This window comes from Esox lucius, chromosome 19 (genome assembly GCF_011004845.1).
Source record: "Esox lucius isolate fEsoLuc1 chromosome 19, fEsoLuc1.pri, whole genome shotgun sequence".
NCBI lineage: Eukaryota > Metazoa > Chordata > Actinopteri > Esociformes > Esocidae > Esox > Esox lucius.
This window is the reverse complement of record NC_047587.1, coordinates 36966302-36986243: the sequence shown is the minus strand read 5'-3', so window position 1 is coordinate 36986243 and position 19942 is coordinate 36966302. Positions and strand designations below refer to the sequence as shown.

Genomic DNA, 19942 nt, shown 5'->3' with positions numbered 1-19942 from the left:
TATTACGTCATTATGGAAATGTCACGGCATTGTGTGTAGAAAAGATGACGTGGAAAAGCTTGTGAATCTCCCCTTTAATAGCCTGTGATTTAGCCTATTAGTTACACCCCCACGCCCCACCCTTGGACTCATTGACCTCTTTGCTAGCCTGGCTGAAACTTGGCTGACGATTGACTTTAAATTCTTTCTGAGTCTGGAAAAGGTGTTTTTATGTTGTTGGCATGAGGTGTTGCTAATGAGGGGAATGTGTCCCACTGGTTGGATATCCCTGTTTCAAATTGAATGAATCATAATGTTATACTAAAGCACTAACACACAAAGCCAAACTGTCATGTTTATTGCCAAAATCTCTGCCGTGGAAAAGATGAGGAAGCTTGCTTGTGTTAACTCTACAAAAATATATTTTGTATATATTTACCAAATATGGATAAAAGTGATAAAAAGTATCTCAAATATTTACACGGTTATGAAAATGGCAAGGTTGTTGAAGCCTACAAAGAACATAGACCTTATTTGAAGTGTATCAAAAATTCTCCTGTGCAAGAAATTAATGGGGTAAGAACTCAGACGTTTTTCAGTTTTAGTGCAAGGTTTTATGGGGATTATGAGTCATACTATTTCAGTCAATTGCAGTAACAATAGGTTCCTGTCCAGACCAGTGAGTTACAGTTCTCCCCGGACTGTGATTCAGGTAGGCCGTGTCAACAAGGCTTACTCTTTACAGCACTGCTGATCAATTAGAAGGATATCTATATTGAAACAGCCTATACGACATCATATTCCATGTTCCATTTAAGAGTTTAGAACACTTAATTGCCAAGGTAGTTGAACCTCTGTTGGCGGTAATCATATAGTAGTCTTGTGTTTCCAGATCATGTTACCGACTGATTCCTTTTATCATTATCAACCCAACATAATATACAAACAGTATAGGCTATGCTGACTCTACTGACCCCTGCTACCTCCTGAAATGAATTTGCTTCTTTCAAATGAATGATGCATTCCAGTAAGTTTTTTACACTGGTGGTAAGGTTGGTGCAGTACCAGAAATGTTGTGCCCTGTCATGTGTGTGACAAACATGCACCGTGTCATTAAAACCACTTGCTTTCAAACTTGGAATTTCATGAGGTACGAGTCTTCTGGGATGTTATTATTCACAAAAGTCATAGGGTGCATTTTAAAGTAGCACCAACATAGTTGGTTTCATTAAAACCAGGCAACTAGTTTTAACTTCAAGAGTTATTTCTAATTTCTCTCCTGCCAATTCTGCTAATTTATGAAATCCAATTGTTGCTTATGGCCATCAAAGTTATTCCTAGCCAGGTTTGGAGATACAACCATAAATATATGACCTCCAAAGAACATCTCGCCAAGCTCTTCTGCTTATCACACATATTGCTTAACGAGGAAGTACTCTCCAGCACCTATGCACATGGAGGAGTCTTGAAACAATTTCTACAACACCAGTGGAATCAAATCAAATAAATAATTTTATAAAGCCTTTTAAACATAAGCAGTGCTTATACAAACACCCAGCCAACAGGCTAGGAAAAACGACCTAGTAACGCCAGAATCTAGGTACAAAACTAGAGAGGAGGGAGTTACGGCTGTAACTTGCATGTTCAGACCAGTCTGGTTTACCACTGGTTCGCAACCTAATAAATGTCCCGGTTTGTGGGTTCCGGTGCAGACTCCCGACTGCAATGTTGTGGTTGGCACTGTCCATTATAGCTTTTGTTTGCCGGTGTGTCTGTGTGAAGAGGGGGTGCGTGGGGGTGTAGGTGTGCATGCATTTAAAAGAACGGAGCTGAAATTATGCTAATATATTTAGACTTTTTTTTTAGATAATGTCTGCTTGATCACAGCTGATGGGGAGTGACAGAAGCTAGATCTGCAACACAACTAGGTGGACTTAAGACAGGGGCCGCAATGAGTCTCCTGGCTGAAGCCCTAAGATAACAAGACCAGAGGAATTAGAGGGAGCATTCATTAGACGCCAAAAAGGACAGAATTCAGACAGACCGTAGTTCCCCAGCACAAACTAATACAGTGTAACGACTAGGGACCGATACACTGTTGTTTCATCCAAATGGGCGTGATGGTGACAGATTAGCTTGGAGGCATCCTCCCCTGGGTTTGGTCTAGGGGACAGTCCTCACAGCGAAGTAAAGGAACCACAGACTACACTTAGACTATTGCAATATATAAAACCTAGGGACAAAGACATGGATAGGGGATCTGCAGACACTGCTGCCCTGTCCGAAGGGTAGCTGTAGGAAACCAGGAGCCGTCCTTCCAGCTGAACATGTAAACCCCAAAGATACACTTAATCATGAACCCACTGAAGAGATGCGTTCAGTAAGTCAGGTTGAGACAGCCTGCATCTCACGTGGATCGGTAGATCATTCCACACTAATGGTGCTATGGGAGAAAGCCACACCTCCAGCTGTTAATTGAAAAATTTTAGGTATAGCCAGGCAGTCTGCATCATGATCTTAGCGCAGTGATATTCAAATCAGGCCTACAAACACAGCCACCCCCCCACTGCAACCCCCAATCAGGGACTTAGACTTGGGACACCAGGTGGGTGCAATTAATGATGAGCAAGAACAGAAGATGTCCCTGCGTGTTGCAATGGAAAACATTTAGTGTAACTGGCTCCAAGGGCCAGATTGGAATGCAGCTGCATGTACAGTAGGACCAATTCAGAGAGAAGCAGGTCATAGGAACCCATGATGTGGTGTCAGTCACTAAAATGTCTTGCCCCACAAGTCACTGTAAGGATACAATATAGTACACATTCTTTATCATACAGTATTTATTATCAAATTATAAAAAGCTCACATACAGGTGCAAAGCAACGAGAGCGACAGCAGTACATGGCAATTCCTTGCTCGAAATTCCTGATATTATAAAACTGTTACAGCTTCACACCTGAGAATTTTTCATAGGGCAATGTAAACACTGGACATTGGTCAGAACAAGTCATACAGAGATCCAAGGCACACGTAGACCAACACCCAGATAAACAGTTGTACATCGTTGGAAAGATCCCCCAGCAACCCAAAAGACCATTGTGCACAGTATACTGAAAGATACTGAGTCAGTATATAGTATACAATCTTCGGCATCCACGTCACAGCATGAACATAAGGCAACAGGTGTATCTTCAGTTTCTCAATGAAACTTATGGGTCTTTAGCTGGTTCACTGGTCCATATAAAAATCCCCTCATTGCACATAACCAATACCAATGTGAACTGGAAGGAAGGTGGATAAGACATAAGGGAATAATATGCATTTTTTTGGAACAAACAAATACAAAAGCAACTTAAAAAAAAAATGAAAACAAAGCATCAAGTCAGTGCAACAAATCCCACCACATTTTTCCATACACAAATACATATGCACAAAATGCCAACAGTCATGATTGAAAACACAGCGAAACAAGTCTAGACCAACAAGCTGGGGTGGAAGAGCGCTCCCCCTTAGAAAGGCCGTATGAAGTGGACATTCCATCAAAGCTTTGATTTCTCAATCCCTTCCTCTCAAAGCACATTGAGAGCCAATGGGGAGGAACGGTGGAGGGTCGCCTCCAATCAGCGGAGACGCTTCCAGACACAGCCGACACGTGAACAGCACTTCATACTGTGCATGGGCAGCTGAAGATTGTGTGGCTCGGTTGTACGTACATAAAAAAATAAATAAGAGATAATTGGCCAGCCACCATTTCCCTGCTTACAACAGCAGAGTCAACGAAAATCACCGTGGTTAAAGATTCTTCTCACCAATTATTTGTGTCACAGACAAATTAGGATTTTCTGTTCAGAGTCCTTTGCCTGACACACACACACACACACGCGCACACACACACCGTACGGTAGTTCCATTTCAGTTTCTATCCTCTATCCCTCTTAATGGGGACTCTTATTCACGCTTGAGCCCCTCACTCTTCCCGTTGCTTTGATTGGCCAGCTCCCTCATCTTCCTCCTCTTCAGGTATCCAGTACGCTGGGCTCGGTTCATTCTGGCCCCGAAGTATATGACCAGGTTGATGGGCACCAGGACCGTGGTGAGCCAACCCTACGAAGGGCAGAGTTTAAATTACAGTTAGTGCTCAGGTCACACATACAGCGGAGAGTAAATCTATTGAAAAGTACACAGAATTTCAACACCAATCTGTAAAGATAACCTAGAAGGTCCCCCGATGAATCAACAGCAGATGTTGCCCCCCTTCGACCAACACAAATTCATGTAGGCCCATTTGCAAGGCTGTTGGCCCTCAGACTGATAAGGAATTTTCGTTCCAGAACTGTATCTAGTGGGCGCATGTGGCCTCCCTCTAAGCAATTGTCTTTATAATCTCCATTTTACACCGTTCTTTCTCCACCCGTCTCATCTTTTGTGACGTCCAATTCCGAAACACACTGCGGTCTCATTGCAGCAAACACCAGTGGGTCCACTAAAGCCTGATGGCACATTACACTGCCTCCAGGCACTGCTGGGTAAGACTCAGCCAAACGCAACCAGAAACTGATCCAGGGAACATTCCTTTCAGCTGTAAAACATGGGTTCACATTCCCCTAAAATAATTCTGGTTCAAAGATGGCAAGCTGTCCGTGCTTTAGTCCGAGGAGGCAAAACAGGCCCGAACTACAAACAATTTCTCAGAATTAGCTTGGAAGTGGTTCCATGACCCCTTCCATAAGCATCAATCTATGGGCCTTGGATAGCTCTACTGGCATGTGCCAAATTGGTCGAAAATTTAACTTTAGGTGTTCTAGCTGCCTCCTCACAACCCTGGACACATACAGGATGCATTCACCCTTCAGTCAAACACATTTGAACAGATAACATCCACAACTTGCTTTCGCCAGAATGTTCTACACCAAAAGGCAAGAACAAGACAAACCGGAACAGGCCATGTGGACTCGCCCAACAGAAAACAGTCATTTTGTGGACAAACTTCTTTAACAAAAGCAAAAGAATGAAAACAGGTGAATGACAGGCACGTACCATGATGGCGTGGGGGAAGTAGCCGTTGGTCTGATCCTGTAGTCCAATCGTGCTCAGCTCAGCGGCCACGTAGCGCTCAGGCGTGGGCTTGTCCAGGGTTGGCTTCCTGATCCGGGTCATCTTGGTGGCGACAAAAAACGGCAGCACACTCTAGAGGAGAACATGAGGTCAGCAGGATTAAAACCAGTAAGGTGTACCATATACAGTGACACAATCCATGCTGACATATGTACTGGAACAGGTCACTAAGAACAGGCCTGATTCGCTACACCGAACTGTAAAAGAGCCAACATGACCATATTGTGAATAAGGCCTTATGAAGTCATACATATGTGGAGCTGACAGACATCATAATACAAAGCATTAAGCAGTGACCAGCAGGGCCATGTTCAGGAAACGTTGCAAGATAGAGATGTCATTAGAAGCGCTGACGATGATGATTCTCTCCTATAGGTTTTCCAAGTTTGTCCAAAATGATACAATTCTAAACAATGGCCAAGTCTGAGTCCTGCAGACAGACGCCCAAGGAAGAAGCTTCCCACCTGGACAATGATTCCCTTGGCTTTGTACTCTTCCTGAAGTCCACGAGAGAAGAAGTCCACAAAAGCCTAAAAGGGAAATAGGGATATCGACTATTATTACCTAGTAGAAGAGCAAGAGCTTTACCTAGGGCGCGTCCGGCTTTTACATGACAATCAGAACTCACAGCTTCGCTAAAAACAAATACACAATATCTATGACAAACAAATCCTAGCATGAACCATTTCCATATACAGGCACAAATCAATTTAGAACCACATGAGTGCATTTATTAATGGCATCAAACATTTTTAAAAACAATCTTGTCAGACAACCATCCAACAGAAACACAGCTAAACTGTTTGCAAGAATGAAGCGACCCTTGGCTTGCGAGTGTCTGTATGGTGGTCAGTAAGAACTTGCCTTGGAAGAAGAATATACAGTCAGGAGGGGTACAGGGTACATGCCACTGGCAGAGGAGATGTTGAGAACCACACCCTTCGACCTGAAACACACAAAAAAAACTGTAAAGGCACAGTGTGCCAAAAGGGCTGCCTGCCTGTCACATCGTACAAGCTGCCTAGTGCCACTGTAGATAGACAGTTGCCATGGCAGCCGCTCGCTCACGCAGTTAGCGCCCCTGTTGCTGCAGTGATGTAGTGAAGACGGGGTTGGTCGCTTCACACGGTACTAATGGGCCCGCCTTCCACTAAATTGGCTCAGAGATCCCATGTGACTCGCCTGAGCCAGTCAGAAGGTGCACTGTGTGAATTGAAAAGCACCTCGTCTGATCAAAGAGCAGAGTGGGACAGGCAAAAGGAAGGGAGGTGGAGTAGGTAAATTGCACCCTCTGTCAATCATTGTGGAACTCCCATTCCAAACCTCTCCTACATACACTACATAAACACTGCCGGCCATTTGTTTTCAACAAGGTCAATGTCTCCATATCAGGGACATTCATGGAGGACATTTAGTCTTTTCCCCTTTAGTTTAGCGATTAGGGGATAGACTTAATCACAGACTGTCTTAAGGATACTTGTGATCACTGTGATGGGCTTGGCACGCCCTTGACTTTTCCTCAATATTAGCACTATGTTGCATTGCTACGGCGTCTTAAAGCCAAGTGGGGTCGTTGTCAAGTCAGTGTGGCTCGTTTGCAATGCCAGGACTGTGGGTTCGATTACCAAAAGAAAGTTGATTCAATGGTAATGCACCAATGTGGCAAAGGCCTTTGGAAAACACTCACCTCTCCACCATTCTGGGCAGAACTAGACGAGTCATCTGCAAAGGAAATAAGAAAAGGGTCAGCTCCTGAAGGGACAGGTCAATGACCTGTGCTGGCATGTTGATACACAGCTTAAATTAAAAGAACAGGACAACTCGCATGCACACTTGTCATTTCCACAAATTATTCCTTAGACAAACACATCTTTAATTTTTTTAGATTTTTTTTGAAAAAGCATGAATTCGAATGGCAAGAGAATATAGGCAGGAAAGTCAAACTGGTTCCGCTACAGATGCATCCCACGGGCATGATGGGGCATGCATGGCACACGGGTACATCTCCACCATGTGGGAGGCAAGGGCGAGGGAGAGAAAGGACAGAGAGAACGGGAGAGAAAGCGGGGGAAGTAAAGGTTGTGCGTGGGTGGGGAACAGACAGCGTTGGTGTAGTTCACCGTTGCTCTGGGAACCACTGGAAAACAGCAGGTAGCATAGCAGCAACTAAGGAGGAGGAGAGGCGAGGAAGAGTGAAAGACAGACACCAATAAAAATGCCATCTGTGGTGGCGGTGCCGTCAGTACGTTGTACCAATGAAACCACCTGAACGTGTGGCTCGGGAAAGACAAAGAGCACACTTACTGGAAAGAGAACTATTCATGGATTTTTATGGTATTGATACAGACATGCAGAGAACTGCTCCTGAGGTGAGAGGACCCTTACCTGGCAAACTGAAGTTATGTTCACGTTGATCATGTTGGTTATGAACTAGAATAAAAAGGTAAGATTTGACACTAAACTCATCAATAATAATCTCAAAAATCAAGTGAGTGGCTGTCTGTTGTATGCAACAGTTCAGGTGGAGTATAGCAAGGAACACTGTAGCACTCAATTCATTTCTACAGAGCAGAAGCAATTTCAGAAACACTCACATTGTCCAGGTCTGGGATATGCAGGAAATATTCCGGGTAGGGATAGGAGATTCCCACATTGTTTACTGTTAAATCAAATTAAAAAAGACAAGAATGAGAGCATTGTCTCCCTCAATAAGGCAATTTAAACTGTGCTGCTGTTACACATCTTAACCACCAGGAGGCGGTAGAACCTTAGAAATGAGAGGCGATCATTAAAAGGGGCACAACCACACCTTAAACTGGAAGAGCCAGCCAGACAGGCAGCACTTACTGGCTCTCACAAAGAACAATGGGTTCCTGGATCTGACAGTCACTCACCAAGAATGTGGACAGATGGTACAGAAAGTGGTGTCCTAACACAGAAACCTGTGATACTTTTTCTTTACTAAGGCACACTAGGTGTGATTATAAATGACAACATTTAACCAACGGATTACCACTTGTATTACTTAAGATTAGAGTTGCTTCAGATCATCTTAAAACACCCAAATTGCGACAGCGTGAGATTTGTGGGGATCTATTGTGAAAGGAGTTACTTGTGGAGACATTACCCAGCACTCCAATTTCCAGGCCTGCCAGTCCAGCTTCAATCTTGGGGTAGATGTCCGATAGGCCAAAGTCCACTGCAATAGTCTTGGTCTCAACCCTGTACTGCTCCTCTTTGGAAAGTTAGAGGGGAGACTTTGTTAGCAACGGGAGGGTAACAATGTCACTACAAAGTCAACAGGGAACAAGACAGTGGTCCACATTCAAGGACAGACTAGCGTGTTTGTCTGACCCAGGTAAAGCTAGCCCAAACTGAGACAGTCAAACACTTCCCAAAATCTACACAGCAGTTCACACACACCAAAACGTACAATGTTATCACTCAGCACGTTCACCGGCTGCACTTAATTCCGGTCCATGCTTCCTTACCGGCGATCCCCATTTCAAAACCAGAAATGCCATAGAAAGTATTGGTGTGAAAGAGCACAACTTCCCTTCTTAAACGAGACTACACAGACACCCCTGTTGAGGCACGACAGGTACATTTGCAGCCTATGTGAAAGCGGAGATGGGAGCCTAGTCATTAATACAGCAGCTAATAGATGGCCAGAAATCAAAGAATAAGCACCACAAAAAATCGAGGACCGGCTTTTCACCTGAGCATTGACTCACATGAGTAAATATGAGTTTCAGCCACACTCCTCAATATAAAAAAACTATAGCCCCTTTAAATCAGTGTGCTGGGATTGTTCCAGCATAACATTTGTTAGACGCAGGTCCTGATGAATAGAAAAAAAACAGCTCTTCATTTCCACCATAATCCCCAAAGACAAGAGTTGGGAGTGAAACGGATCTCATGGACACACCTGAAACTTAACAGCATTCCATCACACACAGGCTAGCCTTCAGCTTAGGCCAGAGATATTTTGCCATGGCTATATCAGGGGAGCTGGAGACTTTGCTGACAAGGAGCAAATACACTGAGCATGGATCCCGAACTGCCAACCTTCAGGCCGGAAAGCCACGCGCATAGGCCACTGGGTCAGTCAATTTCTGCCCTTATAAACCAGGGCCTCTAGTCACTACACTGCACAACATTTTAGTAATGTTTTGACAAACAATTACATGGGGGTGACTCGCACACTTACCAAGCTGTCTGGCGACATCATCCAGCTTGTCCTGTGAGCGGCTGATTAGCATCATGGCAAACCCCTTTCGAGCGAGCTGTGAGAGGATGAGAGCTTGATGAGCACACCTGAACGCCATTAGCCCTACTGTTGCATAGATCTGCCATGTCTTGACTTGGACCTTTCGCTAAACACGACCCAGTGACAAGGGTACTCACATTCAGAATGAAACACTGTAGGGAACCTAGTGGTGGCATTGCTCGTGGGCAGTTCTACATGGAGAAAATGTTGTGAATAAATGGAACCTCCCTTGACTCACCTCCTCTGCATAGACCTTCCCAATTCCATCTGTGGCTCCAGTCACAACTAGAGACAGAAAGAGACAGAGTTAATTACATGTTCTCTTTACATTGACAGTTTAGAATAAAGCCAGAGTACATCACACCTGAAACACTGGTGTTGACTGCAAACAGTGGTAAATACAATACAAATACAATATACTGATGTCCATCAACTGTATCTGTGCGGGATGAACACACCGCAACACTTAGGTGTCCTCAGGCAATATCTGCTTTCAAAATATCAGAATCTGCTATATAATTCCTTTGTCTTAGCTTTGTTTCTGGATCGCAACGGAGCACCATTCTATGTTTATACTTATTAGCATTAGGCTGTGATAAGACAGTGGTGTCTTGACAATAGCAGGGATTAAGACATGGTCACTCGTAACCCCACGGCACAGAACTAAAGTGTTCGGGGTTGAACAATCTGCCATTACACCTTTGAGCAAGGCACTTAACCCAAATTGCTGCACAACAGCATTGTGAGTCTTCTAAATGACTCAAATGTTGGAGAGTCCATCCAAATGTTCTTGTGGCATTCTCTGCTCTCACCTTGTCAAGAGAGTCTTTCTATATTTAGCCAGCTTCTGCCCATCACCCCTATTCCCTGCCTGGAGAGAGGGGATAAAGAAGAGAGGGGGAGGGGGGAGAGATGACGAACAAGAAGCACGAGAAAGAGGGAGGGGGAGAGCAGGCATCCTAGGGCTAGCTAAAAATAGAAACACGTAGCAAAAGGAGGGAGGGAGAGAAGGGAACGAGAGAGAGTGGGGGGGAGAGAAGGGAACGAGAGAGAGTGGGGGGGAGAGAAGGGAACGAGAGAGAGTGGGGGGGAGAGCAAAGTCAAAAGTGAAGATTGAAGCAGATTTGTGCCCCCCCCCCTCCCTTTTCCATTTTAAGAATGAAATGTTCCTTGACAGAAAAGCCTCAAATGGGCAAACGACTGCATCTCATCCAGTTATCTGCAGAAATGACATAGTACAACCCAGTGATCAGCCCACTGGAGCCACATGATGGCCAAAGCTAGATGCTAAAGACGACAGTTATCACACCGCATCAATCACGTATTAATGGCATTTAAAAAAAACTTGCGTCAGCAGAGACTTGACCGAAAGACCTAAGAGATAACGCACGTACATCATGTTCAGCCATGATGTCAAGGAGTTCTCTTAACTGAGCACTGACAGTAATTTGACCCATGGCTTTGTCAGAGCCATCAAAGTGATAGGGAGAAAACCAAAGGAATGCCATGCTCCACAGGGTGCAGGAGACGTTGTGAATCTGCACCGACCACATTCCACAGAAGTACCAAAACGTGGAACGTCAAGGGTTTGAACCACACACTTAAAGTAAAACATGCATATGGAATTGCACAGGGTTTCCACGCACAGGAATCAATAGAGTAGTGCATTTGCATACTTAATTGCACTTGAACTTTCACCAGTGTGTACTATTTACATGAAGGTATAAAAGAACAATGTAATTCACTCAAATGGGTTGAGTGGGAGGACTTGCAGACAGAGGCCATGTTAACAGATCATGCCATCCACTCTACATAAAGATGGAGAAACTAGGCATTACCTTGAAATTGTTATCCCTCAAGATTTCTCCTTGCACCAAGTTATACTGTTCTGATCGGCGCGAAGCCTCTCAGCCCCTCCCCCTCACGATGTAAATCACGATGGCTCTTATGATCCTCTTAAATTACAACGCCATTCTCTAAATAAACTAATGTTGAGAGAGAGAACTGGTGTGCAGGCAAGCCCATACCTTCATTCAGGGCACCCAAACATTATTCAATGTAGTGTTTATCACAAAACCTCTATTAATCAAAGAGGTCTCAATCAGAAGGCAGCAGGAGTGTGAAGGAATGATCATATGGGGAAGTGACCCATTCTTAGTGTGGTGGACAGTTGACCAGGGCGGAACAGGACTGTTGCCAAATAGTGGTGCACTACACCGAGAATAAGGGGCCCATTTCTGGGCCCACTTCACTCACTACAAATCAACACAACAGCAAAGGATCACTGGTTCCAAACCAAATCCATTCTGAAATGTAAGACTAAAACGCAACACTAAAAAGGAATAAACATCCAGATTGTAAAAAGTAAACTCCACTCTGGCAAGTGAGATGCTGGAAATGTGCCTATTAATTCAACATCTCCACCCGTGGACAAGGGAACATTGCTTCCACGCTTCCCATTGTTAAAATGCACATGCAGCCACACACCCACTCAGAGCTCCCAGCAGGATTTCTAATTCCCCTCACGTGAGCGGAGCGCTACGTCAGTGACACTCCACATGGAAAGGGGCTACGCAAGCAGACATGTGAGAGATGGCACAGCGACTGGCACCTCTCCATGGGCAAGAGCTACATGCGAGGACTGGTGTAGGTCTGCCAGACATATCTTTACCATGGGAAGTCTCACTAACCCACCTCCACCACACCAAATAACGAAAGCAACAGTTTGGTCCAGCAATAGGGCGTTTGGAGCACCATATCCATAACAGAGGTAGCGCCACCCCCTGCATGCCAGCCTGCTCAATACTCCTATTGAGGGCTAAAAAAGCAACACAGGTAAAAATAGCCGTGAGAAGCCAAGTGCAGTCTTGTCTGGAGCTCGCCTGCCTGCCGCAACACCTGAACACAAACATTGCCGCCCCCCCTTACAGACCTTGTGGAACTATGGCGAAGAGTCAGCACTCTTTAATTAATTATTTTACAAAAAAAGAAATTACATACATGACAGAATGTAGACGGGCGCCAGGCTCAAAGTGATTGACTGCCCATCCCCTAAAGCCCGAATTAACATCTTGGGAGAAAAAGATGCCCCTTGCTTCTCGTTACTAACGGTTATGTAACGCCCCCTCAACGAGCCGCCCAGGACCCTACAGTGTGCGCGCGCTGAGGCAGACTGCAGTAGAAGAAATGTTAACACACCCAACATCCACTTCCCAGTCCCCAGCAAATCACTTCAAATACCAAATCACTTGGGGGACACTAACAAGAATGTTGCTTGAAAGGATACAAGAAAAAGTTGGTCTACTTAAGCCACGGGACTGAAAATACCATCTATATTAGGATACAAGGTGTAAAAATAACTTCCCACCAGTCACACTTGAGAAAATACAAATCGATAGTTCCCTTTCCTTCACATCACACTTCTCTTTGGGAAGGGGGGGGTAACAATTCATTGCATTTTAATCTATACACCCAACTGCTAATGCACAAAAATACTTCAATAACTTAATAGATCTTTTTTTTAAAGCACAACAATTCACAACTACTACAATGGGGGAAATGGGAAACTGATAGGAAGAGATGTAAAACCATGTAGGATGACAAGTGTGGGCAGGGCCTCTAGGGGAGCTGCAGCTTTCTCCTCAGCAGCCCCGCCTGCAGCACGTGTTACAGAGTGTGTTCGTCACATGAACAGCAGGGCTGCTCGCGCTCCCTTTGTTGCTCTAACCGCCCACCCCCACTGTTTCTATCAAAGCCCCCCGGCTTCACACACACACCACCATTCACAAGCATACATCATACATGAATCTGCAGACCGTTCCCCTGTAACAGGCATCCCACGGAGGAAACCTTGGATTCACACACAGCGCCAGCCAGAAGTTTGGACACACCCACTCATTCAAGGGCATTTCATCGTTTTCAACGTCATTGTAAACCGGTTTCCAAAACATTCTGGGACACCGTAGTGGAAATAAATACAGAATGCAAACATGTGCAAACCATTAATTGAATAACATTTTAAAGAATTTTAAACTACAGCATTTGGTCTCCTCAGTTCCCAAACGCTTACAGAGAGTTGTTAAGAGGAGATGATGCAAGACCGCAGTAAACTTGCCCGTCCCACATTTTTTGAAACATCTGGCATCAAACAGAAAATGGGCAAATATTTTTCCAAAAACAATAAAGTTCTCAGTTTCAACTTATGATATGTTGTCTATGTACAATTTTCTATTAAACACAGGGAGAAATAATCTGCACATGACTGCATTCTTTTTCATTTCACGTTGTCCCAACATTTTTGGAAACAGGGTGGTATAATAGTGAAGACATCAAAAATGAAACATACGGGATCATATTGTAACCAAAAAAAAATTGGCTCAAATCTATATACATAGACTCTTCTAGGTGCCACCCTATGCCCTTGATGACAGCTTCGCTATCATGAGGTAATTACCTGGAACACTTTTCCAACAGTCCTCAAAGAGTCCCCACATTTGCGGAGCACTTGTTGGCTGCTTTTCCTTTACTCGGAAGTCCAAGTCATCCCAAACCTAATTTAATTTAGGTTGGGTGGTTGCAAAGGCCAGGTCATTTGATGCAGCACCCCATCACTTCTCCTTGGTTAAATAGCCCTTCCACAGCCCAGAGGCATGTTTTGGGTTATTGCCCTTTTGAAAAACACGAGTCCCACTAAGCTCAAACCAGATGGGCTTGGCATGTCACTGTGGTAGCCATGCTGGTTGAGTGCACCTTGAATTGGAAATAAATCACCTACAATATCACCAGCAATGTACCCCCACACATCACACCACCTCCATGCTTTAAGGTAGGAACCACACATACGAAGCAACGCAAACCTACTTTGAGTTTCACAAAGAGTGCCTGCAACAAAAAATCTCAACCAGACTTCAACCAATCTAAAGTCAATTTCTAATGTCTCTTGGGACAAGCAAGTCCCTTCTTATTGGTGTCCCACAGTATGTTTCAGCAATTCAACCATGAAGGCCTGATTCACACAGTCACTTCTGAACAGTTGATGTTGAGATGTGTCAGTTAGTTGAACTCTGAAGCATTGCCGACTTGAGGCCGGTAACTAATGAACTCATCCGCTGCAGCAGAGGTGACTCTGGGTTTCCCTTACTCTGGTGGTGTTCATGAGTCTCATCATAGCACTTAATGGTTTTGCAAATGCACTAAAAGAAACTTTCAAAGTTCTAGAAATGTTCTGGATCAACTGAACTTCATGTCTAACAATAACGGACTGTTTCTCTCTATTCAGGCCAATTTTGCCATACGGACTACTTCAGTTGGGATAATGATGGCTATCGGCATACCAACCCTACCTTGTCACAACATTAGCGATTAGCTCAAAATTATTAAGAAATTTCACTAATTAATGTTTAACAAGGCACACCTGTTAATTGAAGTGCAGTCAAGGAGACTACTACATGAAGCTGGTAGAGAGAATGTAAAAGGCGCAAATCTGTCATCAAGGCAAAGGGTGGCAACTTAGAAAGTAAAATCAGTTAATTCAATATTTTAAACATCAGATACTAGATGATTCCATTTGTTATTTCATAGTTTAAATGTCTTCACTATTATTCTACAATGTGGAAAAAAGTAGAAGTAAAGATCCTTTATTGAGTAAGTGTCCAAACTTTGGACTGTTGCGGTATGTCCATGTTCCTTATGATCAGAGTCAGTGCATCGATTCATGACGAAGACAACCACCACCTCAGAGTAGTAACAACCTGACTAACCTACTGTAGCCAAGTCAAAACGTTGCACTATTGTAGATTGTGTGGGACTACATACACTTTTTTATAATAATTTTAAAAATGGAATTGTTCTTAAGAATAGACTTGTCTCTTATCAGCTGACCAGTCTTCATGTTGTAACTCATGGATGGTTATACCCTGTTACAGAACAGCACCATTCTCCCGAAAACCTAACGTCACGATAAAGAGGAGGGGCCAACGTGCATTGTCGGGGAAAGTTTTCCCCAGTCAACAAATGACAAACTGAGAAAAACTAGCCTCCCTAACATTGAATCAAACTAAAAATGTAATTGCCATATGTGCTACTAAAAGTTTTCAAAGTACTCAATACCATACTGTAGCTCACTGAGGGAAAGACACTCCTGAAAACTCCTACTTTTTGGTTTGATCCACACCTAGAAAGGAATTAGAAGAATGTGTGCACACACACGCGCCCAAACCCATTCACCTGCTGCATCTACACACATCTATGAAATGCAACAGACACTGGCACCCTTATACAACGTGTTTCTTTATGGCATTACAGAGACTGGGACAACAGTGTGGGGGAATGTCTCAAAGACACGTCATCACAATAGGTCATGCCTGGAAAGACCTCTACAATGACAAAGACCTCTACAATGACAAAGACCTCTACAATGACAAAGACCTCTACAATGACAAAGACCTCTACAATGACAAAGACCTCTACAATGACAAAGACCTCTACAATGACAAAGACCTCTACAATGACAAAGACCTCTACAATGACAAAGACCTCTACAATGACAAAGACCTCTACAATGACAAAGACCTCTACAATGACAAAGACCTCTACAATGACAAAGACCTCTACAATGACAAAGACCTCTACAATGACAAAGACCTCTACAATGACAAAGACCTCTACAATGACAAAGACCTCTACAATGACAAAGACCTCTACAATGACAAAGACCTCTACATCCCTGACAATGAAGGGAGGACATTCCTTAAAAAAGCCTGCAAATAGCCAATCAACACAAAAAGCATAACAGAGGTCTCAAATGGGATTTATAGATTCTGGGTTCATAACAAGTGGATGACATTATACAACATCACCGCACTAGTATTTTAGAAATTATTCGGAAGAAAAACATGGGGAATACCTCAGTGACTCAGACTGTGATGCTCAAGAGCAACCACCAGGGGTCACCCTCACTCAGGGAACACTACACACCTGTTGTCCATCTTCTACAGCAACAAAAAAGCCTTTCCATTTGGACAATTTGTCCTCTTAGAAGTCATTCTCAACTTAACATTCTTAACCCTGAGCTTATCCTGAAATCAAGAGCAGAAAGCACATTTTGGATGATGTTTTGAATGGTTGTAGAATCAGTTTGTGGCCATAAGATATTAACTACGCTACATAGCCAAGAGAAGTGAAATCCTCTGAGCTCCATGAGTCAACAGTACGACGTCGTCAAGTTCCACGGCGATAATGAGATGGGAGGTAAAAGGGTGGCATAATACTGCATGGAAATATCTGATCATCTAACTTCACCAAATTAGTTTCTTTGCCACAACAACACTTGAGGCCTGATTCTTCTCAGAACCAGCTTTAGGCTGCTAATTGGGTAGATATACAATAACATACTCCATGCATACTCTTCAGAGGTTCTCCCCTCTGACTTTCAACAGTGAGATGTTTTAATGATGATTTTCAGACAAAGAATAACAATCCAGGACCAAAATAAAGTCTCAAGTAAGAAGGCTCTCTAAAAAGAAGTGGGAACCTCACTGAGTAAGTAGGCTACATTTAAAAAGTATGCAAATCTTCCAGAAAGACTTATTTTAAGTTATAGGATCAGGTCCTGAACCTAGAGCCAGCAACGGTTTGGATCCTGGGTCAGTGGTTAGGAGCATGTTATACCCTTAACACAAAGGCACCGGCACCAGCGGAGAGATCAACTGCATACTCCATACGCATTGTCTCAAAACCCATTGGATGGGAAAACCGCCAGCTTTCTATGCGAACACTGAACGCAGTGTTCCGGGTATGCCGTTGAGATCTTCCAATTGTGTTTCAAAGCTTGCAGGCTTTGGTTAAAACTTGTCAGACGAGATCGTTCACTTGCGTTAATAGCGAAGCCATGAGGTTACAATGGTCCCTAAAATGAGCGTAGCAAGCATGGCTTGTCATTTTTTGTTTAAAGCCATCAGCTATGGACTACGCAATGATAATGTAATACCTTCGAAGATACCTACCTAAACCACTTTAATCCAACCAAGTAATAAGGATGAATCACCTGGAGCATTAAAGAGTCAATCTGTGACGTAAACAGGAAATTTCGTCACTCGACAGATAATTGTTTTATTTGACATGGTGGAATCTTTGTCAGTAAAAACCAGTATGCGAAACATTGCGGTGTATACCGGATATATAATTACACGGAGTAATTTTTGTCGTTTTCCCTCCACGACTCTGGAAAGTAAGCGGTTAAGCCACAGATACTATACGTTACGATAAACATCACGGTGCGGTTAAAATACATGTGCTAAGCTTATGCTGCTTCAATGAGGATCGGTGCTACTCCGCATTGTCACAAATGCATACCCATATTCTCAAATAAAACTAACCGAAAGTAAAAAATAAATAAAAAAATGACCCAATCATTGAACTCTATATTTGTAGTATTTACACTTAAAGGAATAGTGAGGCTTTGGGAAGAAGGCCCATCTACTTCCTAGAGTCGCATTAAGTCATTGCTGTGTAGACAGCTAGTGTCTCCCGTTGGGAAAGAAGTCACATTGTAAGATTCAGATGGTGGTGAATTACAGATTTATATAGCCAACAGCCATAACGTTTTTAGAGATTAATTGAAACCCCATTACTTTTTCAAATGTCCTTGGAATATTAGCACGAGTATGACCAAGCTGTAGTGAACAAGCGCACTTAAATGTGTGCGCCTCTTGCACAACGTGTCTGCTAGACTTGTGCTTCAGGATCAGGTAGAGGAACAAGTTTGCTCATACCCAGGTTTATAATCACCTCCAACTCACCCCCACCGGTGGGGTACTGAGTGCCGTCATTGTTAAGTCATTTGAGAATGGACTCGTCGAACTGGTACACCCCAACTGGTACTCCTAATATGACGGTTGGTTTCAGGGCGAGGCATGCATACTTCACGTCATTAGTATAGGCTAGCCTAATACAAATTCTAAGGTGCCGCTTTAAACGATCCTACGTGATTACCAATTACACAGCTAGAGCGCCGAAGTAGGCTATACCGGAGTCATAGAAACCAAGAAAACAACAAATAACGCAATTATGCATTCAATATGCATTCCATCTACGCGACACGTCCGATCCTTCATTCAACGCACATGGCATTTAATTCGAACCAAATAATGACATCCAAATCCATTAAAAGTAGTCAAGTGCGTCATGATAGAGCTAAATATTACACTTGGGACAATTCGCTATAATCGATAACATTGGTATAGCCATTTTGGAGAAGACCATTTAGAGCAAACCTAACCTAATGGTATGGAGGCGCTCTGCAAATTGCGCAGCAAGACGAGAACGCGCATCTGCTCCAGACGCAGTGGTATTCTCGAAAGTGGGGACTGGATAACTGGGTCAGGTTAGGCCAAAGCTATTCGAACGAGACTGGTCTCCGCATTATGCAAACACATGATCCTAAAAATGTTGGACAAACAAATATCAAGTTATATTTGACCAGATCCGCGACAGAAACCTGCAGTGTTAAAAAAAAACATCTAAAAAATATTGTCTTGACACAAATTAGACTATATAGCCTTCCGCCAGATCAGTACAATGTTATGAACAAAATAGTAAAAAAGTAAATTTCAAGGTAATCCGATTTCAATCAGATATCGAATGATTAAAATAAAGCTATTGGATCACATTGGGTTAACTGCAACAAACACGGCAACAATTCAGCATAAACAAATTAGCCTATAGGCAACATTAAAACTATCCGACGATTCTTTCATTGCACAAAGAAATTGTGAAAATCCAAATATAGGTCACGTCTTAATTGGGCATAGGTTGCTCATAGACCATGTGGATGGGCAAACGTTACTTAGTGTGCCGCTGGATGAAGGCTAACCCACACATTACAGATCTCTGTGCGCACAACCTGCGCAATTTGGTTCGTGGTTCATCAACATTGGATATCTTTGTCCTTTGTAAAGGAGGGCGAACCACAAAGCTGGTGTCGAGAATCAGTCTGCGGTGTTGAAGTGCGATTGTTGCACACTAGAAAGCCAATTTAGCTAATAAGCACGAATTTGTTAACCAGTCGGTGCGTGATTTGGTCTGCTCGACAACCCTACAAAACAACTTATTTCGTTTATACATAAAAATTAGGAGAATGCAGCTTCCTCTGGAATTATTGCAAAGTTTGTCTATTTATCATACTTTTCTTGTCAAAGCTTATTAAGCCGCCTTCATGACTTGTTTTCCTGTAAGGGCTGTGTGTGACCAACTCACCTGCCCATTTGCCCAGTTTCGGAGAGAGCAACTGTCCATTTCCCAAGACCCAAATCCGAAAACCTTGGAGGAGTCGATGAAGCACCCACAAAGATAGTGAGCCCACGGTGAATGCCCCGACCCAGAAGAACGGCGTCTCGGTCACACGAAGCATGTCCTCCACGTTCAACCAAGACATGACAGCGGCTTTTCAATTAGTGTTTTAGAGACCTCAAACTTAAGCAATGTGCTCTAATTTGAAGACACAACGTGAGAGTCCCTTTATAAGGAGGTTGTAGCATCACACTCCCACAACTCCCTCAACACTAGTCTATCCTGATTTAA

General features: G+C 43.4%; 1 protein-coding gene across 1 annotated transcript; it reads right to left on the bottom strand.

The window, feature by feature from the left end:
* Positions 1-2801: 2801 nt before the first annotated feature.
* Positions 2802-19942, bottom strand: hsd17b12a (hydroxysteroid (17-beta) dehydrogenase 12a). The gene is made up of 11 exons (XM_010864469.5): positions 19619-19942; positions 9603-9649; positions 9305-9380; positions 8222-8329; positions 7689-7753; positions 7480-7524; positions 6782-6816; positions 5959-6040; positions 5559-5624; positions 5017-5166; positions 2802-4083 (listed from the first exon to the last, which is right to left on the bottom strand). Exons 1-11 carry the CDS (start codon positions 19794-19796, stop codon positions 3928-3930), a joined length of 1008 nt encoding a protein of 335 aa, XP_010862771.4. The 5' UTR covers positions 19797-19942; the 3' UTR covers positions 2802-3927.

Excerpts from the sequence above, each read along its gene's own strand:
- hsd17b12a (XM_010864469.5), bottom strand. The coding sequence starts at position 19,796 with ATGTCTTGGTTGAACGTGGAGGACATGCTTCGTGTGACCGAGACGCCG. Across the intron at positions 5,625-5,958 it reads CTGTATATTCTTCTTCCAAG|GCTTTTGTGGACTTCTTCTC; the intron begins GCAAGTTCTTAC and ends TTTCCCTTTTAG. Across the intron at positions 5,167-5,558 it reads CCAAGGGAATCATTGTCCAG|AGTGTGCTGCCGTTTTTTGT; the intron begins GTGGGAAGCTTC and ends GTTCTCCTCTAG.